This window comes from Rutidosis leptorrhynchoides, chromosome 1 (assembly GCF_046630445.1).
Source record: "Rutidosis leptorrhynchoides isolate AG116_Rl617_1_P2 chromosome 1, CSIRO_AGI_Rlap_v1, whole genome shotgun sequence".
NCBI classification, from domain to species: domain Eukaryota; kingdom Viridiplantae; phylum Streptophyta; class Magnoliopsida; order Asterales; family Asteraceae; genus Rutidosis; species Rutidosis leptorrhynchoides.
Window position 1 is genome coordinate 663,533,151 of NC_092333.1, and position 7,975 is coordinate 663,541,125.

The following is a 7,975-nucleotide window of genomic DNA, read 5'->3' on the forward strand; positions in this document are numbered from 1 at the left end:
GTTTACATTTATACCAAATCTGGATCAACTGCCACACGATTCCGACTCAGCCCAGCCCGTCTTTTTTTTTGGTCGCCTTTATCCCTGAAAATTCGAGCTCCACTTTCACTTCATTTTTTTCAATCAAATACATACAATACCTTCCTTCCACCTGATCTCTCTATTTTCACTAAATGGTTTTAGGCCTTCTTAGCCTCGGTAATCAACAATTCGTTTGAAGCAATTGTTTCAGGTTAGGGTTTCATGTTTTCTCTTTGTTTTAATCATTCACCTCTCCTTTTTGAATGGGTTGTGTTATTTTTCATTTTTATTCCATTGTTTAGATATGTTAATTTGAAATTTGATATGTGCATCGGGTGTTTGACTCTTTGTTATTTTGTTAATGATGTTTATGATTTTAACAGTCTTCTATTTCGCCTCAGAAATTGATGCTCGCTGAAACGTGTGGTCGTCTTCAGTCTGAAGGTACACACTATTCTGTCGTCAATCTGCTTTAACGGTCACTTTATACATGTATATGCATTCTTTGTGGTCTCATGTTTTAATTACTGCTGAAAATTTGCACGAACGACATTTTGAGATTAGTAGTCATGTTTGAAAAAGATACGTTTAGTTTATATAATAGTAGAGATAGTTTCATGATGTTTTTAAGTTTCACGTAAGATTGGATTTACATTGTAGTAGGCCTCATAGTAGTGTGAAGTTGAGGTTTTTCAGGTTGCTACTTTTTGGTTTTTTAAATGATTTTGTATTTGGAAATTTGGTTCTGCATTGTTTATTTGGATTGGATTGAAAGAAAGAGAAAAGCGAAAAATACAAGAAAGTTGCAAAAATTGCCAAGAAAAGTAATCAAATATCCGAACTTTGAAAATATGGGGCACCTAAATATGACACCCTGCTTTTTTTTTTTCCCACAGCGCAAAGACTGTTTATTTATTCCAATACAAATATATAAAAGACGCATGTATAACACGTCACTATGTAAAATCCTGGTGTTATGTTAAAACAATAATATTGTAATCTTATTACAAAATACACGACATCAGAGTTTTCGACTTGTCAAACATATCTTCCAACAGTCCGTCTCCCTTAAATCTAACAAGCATGCAACAGTCGACCTGCAGGGAAAATGAGGGGTTAGCACAGGGCTAAGTGAGTGAAACGAAACTACAGATCTAGCATACAGTAATAAATGATACCCTATAGCCACAACTAACAACAACAGGGTAACAACAACAACCGCTCAACGGCTCAAGAGGATCGGCGGCTTGTACGGGCCATTAGCCAGTAATTGATCAGGTTAGGGCTTACCGATAGTCCCTGCTACTCAATCCACAGTATAGTTATCCGAACGCAGGGGATGCGTCATTCAATACTATACTCAACAATCAGTAGCACGTGGACCCAACCATTCCAACTAAGTTGACCTCTTTATCTCCGACCATTCCAACTTAGTCGGGACTACCATTATGTGCACATAACAACTGAGATCATATAATCATGTAATGGGAACACATATACACAATCTAAGGTCAAGCCATCTTCCGACACATGGCAACCTACGGATATAGTAGCACAACTTACTACTTTACACTACAACTGTAGGTTAGTCACACTGATTACCAGCAAAACTCAGTAGTCTAATGTCACTGAGTCTTCTCCTAGTCTGTATCACCTTAGAACAATACTCACAAGTTAGTAAATTGTATCCCAATTACTAACAATATAACATTATACACAATATATATATATATATATATATATATATATATATATATATATATATATATACACAACAACAACAACAACAATACCCAATACTACATGAGTGGTGTATGGGGGGAGGTAATATGTAGACAATCCTTCCCCTATCCGAGAATAAAGATAAGTCATTTTTCCACCCAGAGTGAAACACTCTCAAGAGTAGAGAAAGTCATCCATCTCTTTATTCGACGGATAAAGAGATTGCTTCCGAGAGGACCTCCGGCCTTTAAGTAGGAAAACGGTTTTATTTTTAAAAAATAATAATAATAATAGACGCCATGAAAATGGTAGAATCAAATTTCCATGAGTTTTAAATCCTGCCTGAAATTTAATTTAGGCTCTAAGAGTCAGTCAAGTCGCCATCAAATCGACGATTGCAGTCGACTCAATAGAGCCATATATATATATATATATATATATATATATATATATATATATATATATATATATATATATATATATATATATATATATATATATATAGGATCAAGAGGGAAGTAACCAATCGGGGGAAGCGGGGAGAAGCAAAAACTTTTTTTTTTCTTCGTTTTTTGAAAAAACTTTGTTCACGAACATTATAGATGGGATGAAAATATGAACATTTAGTAGAGACACTTTGTGATAAATGTTTTTATTTTGGCGGGAAAACGCTCGAAGAAGTAATATATAACAATTATCGTGTTTTTCGAGCGTATTTTGAGGTTTTAGCTATTGGGGTTTAGATATTAGGGTTTAGATATTAGGGTTTAGATTTAGGATTTAGATTGAGTTTTTAACACGAACGGTTTAGAGTTTAGGGTTTGGTGTTTTGGGTTTATGGAATAAACCCAAAACACCAAACCCTAAACTCTAAATCGGGCTAAATTTTACTTCACAAAACATGAAGAAAAAAAAACGTTCATATTCTTCACGAACAATATTATCTTGAATGTTATTTTTGTCGATCGTTTTCCCGCCTAAATAATAACATTCATCACGAAGTGCCTCTTCTAAATGTTCATATTTTCGTGTGATCTTGATGCTGGAAAAAAAAATTCCAAAAAAAAACGAAAATTTTTTTTTTTGCTTCCCCCCGATTGGTTACTTCCCCATTGATCCTGCCCCTATATATATATATATATATATATATATATATATATATATATATATATATATATATATATATAGGGGTAGGATCAATGGGGAAGTAACCAATCGAGGGGAAGCGGAGGGAAGCAAATTTTTTTTTTCTTTTCGTTTTTTGAAAAAACTTTGTTCACGAACATTATAGATGAGATGAAAATATGAACATTTAGTAGAGACACTTTGTGATAAATGTTTTTATTTTGGCTGGAAAACGCTCGAAGAAGTAATATATAACAATTATCGTGTTTTTCGAGCGTATTTTGAGGTTTTAGCTATTGGGGTTTAGATATTAGGATTTAGATATTAGGGTTTATAGGATTTAGATATTAGGGTTTAGAAATTTAGGGTTTAGGGTTTAGATTTAGGGTTTAGATTTAGGATTTAGATTGAGTTTTTAACACGTACGGTTTAGAGTTTAGGGTTTAGGGTTTGGTGTTTTGGCTTTATTCCATAAACCCAAAACACCAAACCCTAAACCCTAAACCCTAAACTCTAAATCGGGCTAAATTTTACTTCACAAAACATAAAAAAAACGTTCATATTCTTCACGAACAATATTATCTTGAATGTTATTTTTGCCGATCGTTTTCCCGCCTAAATAATAACATTCATCACGAAGTGTCTCTTCTAAATGTTCATATTTTTGTGTGATCTTGATGCCGGAAAAAAAAAATTCAAAAAAAAAAACGAAAAAAAAAATAAAAATTTGCTTCCCCCCGATTGGTTACTTCCCCAGTATCAATGGGGAAGTAACCAAGCGGGGGGAAGTAAATTTTTATTTTTTTTTCGTTTTTTTTGAAATTTTTTTTTCCGGCATCAAGATCACACGAAAATATGAACATTTAGAAGAGACACTTCGTGATGAATGTTATTATAAAGGCGGGAAAACGATCGACAAAAATAACATTCAAGATAATATTGTTCGTGAAGAATATGAACGTTTTTTTTCCATGTTTTGTGAAGTAAAATTTAGCCCGATTTAGAGTTTAGGGTTTAGGGTTTAGGGTTTTGGGTTTATTCCATAAACCCAAAACACCAAACCCTAAACTCTAAACCGTTCGTGTTAAAAACTCAATCTAAATCCTAAATCTAAACCCTAAATTTCTAAACTCTAATATCTAAACCCTAATATCTAAACCCCAATAGCTAAAACCTCAAAATACGCTCGAAAAACACGATAATTGTTATATATTACTTCTTCGAGCGTTTTCCCGCCAAAATAAAAACATTTATCACAAAGTGTCTCTACTAAATGTTCATATTTTCATCTCATCTATAATATTCGTGAACAAAGTTTTTTCAAAAAATGAAAAAAAAAAAAAAATTTGCTTCCCCCCGTTTCCCCCCGAATGGTTACTTCCCTCTTGATCCTACCACTATATATATATATATATATATATATATATATATATATATATATATATATATATATATATATATATATATATATATATATATATATATATAGACACAACATATCATAATAATATCGATATGGTAAGTCAAACCATACAACCGGTTCAACGTCAAAACGGGCGACCGCGTATATACATATATATGTATCCATCTATATGTATCTGTCTATATATATATATATATATATATATATATATGCTCATATATATATATATCTGTATACACATATATATATATATATGCATAGTATATATATGTATATATATATATATGTATATATATGTATATATATATAGTGGTAGGATCAAGAGGGAAAGTAACCATTCGGGGGGAAGCAAATTTTTTTTTTCGTTTTTTGAAAAAACTTTGTTCACGAACATTATAGATGAGATGAAAATATGAACATTTAGTAGAGACATTTTGTGATAAATGTTTTTATTTTGGCGGGAAAACGCTCGAAGAAGTAATATATAACAATTATCGTGTTTTTCGAGCGTATTTTGAGGTTTTAGCTATTGGGGTTTAGATATTAGGGTTTAGATATTAGGGTTTAGAAATTTAGGGTTTAGGGTTTAGATTTAGGGTTTAGATTTAGGATTTAGATTGAGTTTTTAACACGAACGGTTTAGGGTTTAGGGTTTGGTGTTTTGGGTTTATTCCATAAACCCAAAACACCAAACTCTAAACCCTAAACCCTAAACTCTAAATCGGGCTAAATTTTACTTCACAAAACATGAAAAAAAATGTTCATATTCTTCACGAACAATATTATCTTGAATGTTATTTTTGTCGATCGTTTTCTCACCTAAATAATAACATTCATCACGAAGTGTATCTTCTAAATGTTCATATTTTCGTGTGATCTTGATGCCGGAAAAAAAAATTCCAAAAACAAAAACGAAAAAAATAAAAAAATTTTGCTTTCCCCCGCTTCCCCCCGATTGGTTACTTCCCCATTGATCCTGCCCCTATATATATATATATAGATATATACGCAATGCCCAAAACCATTCGAACGGGTCGCGAGCAAAACGGGTAATCAACACATACATGCACACATATACACCTATACACCTACATAATTATATAAATCATACAATCTCATATGTGCATACAATTATATTTAATCCGAAACAATATCAAGTTAGTACTAATTAAAAGTCCCAATTTATGCAAACGGGTGAAAGGTTAAACGGGCGAACAAACCAACACATGAACCACCAAAACAAAGGCACTACAAGGCTGCAAAAACAGCAGCAAATAGAAGCTGGAAGCTGCGAAATTACAGCTGAAACAGCAGCAGAAAAAGCTGCACAGCAGCTAAAAAAATAGCAGCAGCAAACGCCGCTGTCCAGCCGCGTTTCGACCCCGAAATTTGAGGTTCGAGCAGTTTTTTGACCATATCAAAGGTTCACAATGATGTTCTAACATACATATAATATTTAACTAGCATCTAACAAGTAAAATAACACACTTATGAACAAGATTTAACACAAATTGTACATTTCATCATTTTAGTCAAGAACACTAATTTATTCAAGATAAAACACCAAATTAAAGGTACAAATATGTTCATAATCTATTGATGATATACCAAATCAGTTTGTAAAGTTGAATTAGTCCAAGAACACCCAAGATTAAAGCACCAATTTGCACTAATTTGCACTTTTCATAATTTTTAGCAAGAACCCTAAAAAAAGCATTGATTAATCAAGAAATTAGAAACACCAACCTGTTTTGGAGTTGTTATGATGCATGAAATCAAATTGTTAAGTTTGAATTTAATCAACAAGAATTAAAGCTGGGTTTTTAGTAGATAAGAACTAGGTGAAATTGGTGAAAATGTCGTGACATGTTGGAATGGGAAAAAAAATCGGTCACTAGCAATTAAATGGGTGTTAAAACCCATACATTATAACACACGGGTATTTACCAGTTATCTTAAACACATCGTACCTCATTCGACAACCCAAACGAGGCCCGAATTAGATAAACTGATATGTTTTGTGCCCCTTGTCACAAAACGAACCCATTAGGCTAACAATTTAATATAAACAAATAATATATAATAATCACATTAAAACGCACTAAAATTCACTTAAAGGGCAAAAAGGTCAAATCCACCTAGGCCCGATTCAAGGATGTTACACTAAAGTTGTCCCTCGAAGAAGGAAGTGAAAGTGTATACATAATAATTTAATTAGGAATTTTTTCTCGAATTTATTAAAATATGGGTCCTGAAATTTGTCTCAGAGTTGAACTTTATAAAGCATAAGGTGATGACTAATGATGCTCTCTGTTTGCATTTTTAGAAGTCTTCAGAGATTGAAGTAGAAGATGAGGCAAGTAAGTTAAAAGATAAAGCTGAAGAAGCTGATGAAGCCTGGAAACAAACTTTGGCGTCTTATAAAGAACAAGCATTGAAAATGTTGAATATTTTCGAAGAAGCATACGAAGAGTTTATAAAGAAAGCTATAGTGGTACTGAAGGACACATCAGAGAAATTAAAGATCCAAGCGGATAAAGCAAGTGAAGATTTGTTTGTGATTGCTGAGGAACTTACTGAAGAAGGTAAAGTGTATATGTCTGCAGCTGCCCAAAACTCTCCTGAACCAGTGAAGGATATTGTTAAAACATTTGCGTCTTCAAGCGATGACTTGAAAGATGTGTCACAAATTCTGATTTTTATGTTGATATCCCATACGGTAAGGCTATTATGTCATGTATCAGTGTGCTTTATTCAACATTTGATGTACGTTATCTTTGTATAGGATATATGAAGATCTGACTTATATTGATCAAATGAAGAGCTGCAACTGTATTCATCTGGAATTCGTTGGTGCTCTGGTAATAGTTTTTTAAATCTGCAATGTTTTAGATATGGAATTTTTTATATTTCTTAATGCTTTGCACAGGTGAGTAGTAATGAAATGCGTTTATGATTTCAGTTTGAAAATGATTTAGTAAATAGAATGTATAATGTGTTGTGAATAATAAAAATTATATATCGTTTGTATCATTACTTATTTTACTTCATTGCGTGATCTTTTTTAATAAAATTGTCACATTTTCATAGTCGTCTTCGTTATCTGTTTTAAGTTATTGTCTACGAGAGAACATGAATTTAGTTTTCTTCGTTATCTATGTTCAAGCCTATAGTTATAAATAAATTGGAAGTTTTTCACCTATCCAGCATGTTTCAGACATTATATTATCAGCAAATTAAATAAATGAGCTGACTTAGGTGGGTCAGAATGCCACCACATTTAAAACGTACTCTTGATTGTTAAAATAACACTAATTATGTTGGGACTTCATGATCTTATTGAAAGAAAAATATATACCAGAAATAATAGTTGCTATTCGCCTATTCTAGACACAGTAGCAAAATGGGTGACCCATGTTGTATTGGAACAAATGGTATTTTTAACGTATATTTTGTAACAACCACAACCTAGCATCCCTCTGTCACACATTATGCATATATTGTTTAGTGCTCATGTGTAATGATTTGTCATTTACAAATTCTTACTACTCGATGCGATCTTATTCTTCGATCAGGAACAATGCGTATGGATTCGATGTCAGTTACATGAAACTGTTCGTATTTGAACCCCTAATTTTGTGGTTCAATCGAGTGGTTCAAAATCACAAGCTCCGGTAAATACGA

The 7,975-nt window shown here is 32.6% G+C and overlaps 1 protein-coding gene across 1 annotated transcript; it reads left to right on the forward strand.

Moving 5' to 3' along the window:
- The first annotated feature begins 418 nt into the window (after window positions 1-418).
- On the forward strand, window positions 419-7,219 carry LOC139885881 (protein FATTY ACID EXPORT 3, chloroplastic-like). The gene is made up of 3 exons (XM_071869636.1): window positions 419-465; window positions 6,621-7,010; window positions 7,077-7,219. Exons 2-3 carry the CDS (start codon window positions 6,732-6,734, stop codon window positions 7,083-7,085), a joined length of 288 nt encoding a protein of 95 aa, XP_071725737.1. The 5' UTR covers window positions 419-465; window positions 6,621-6,731; the 3' UTR covers window positions 7,086-7,219.
- Window positions 7,220-7,975: the final 756 nt, after the last annotated feature.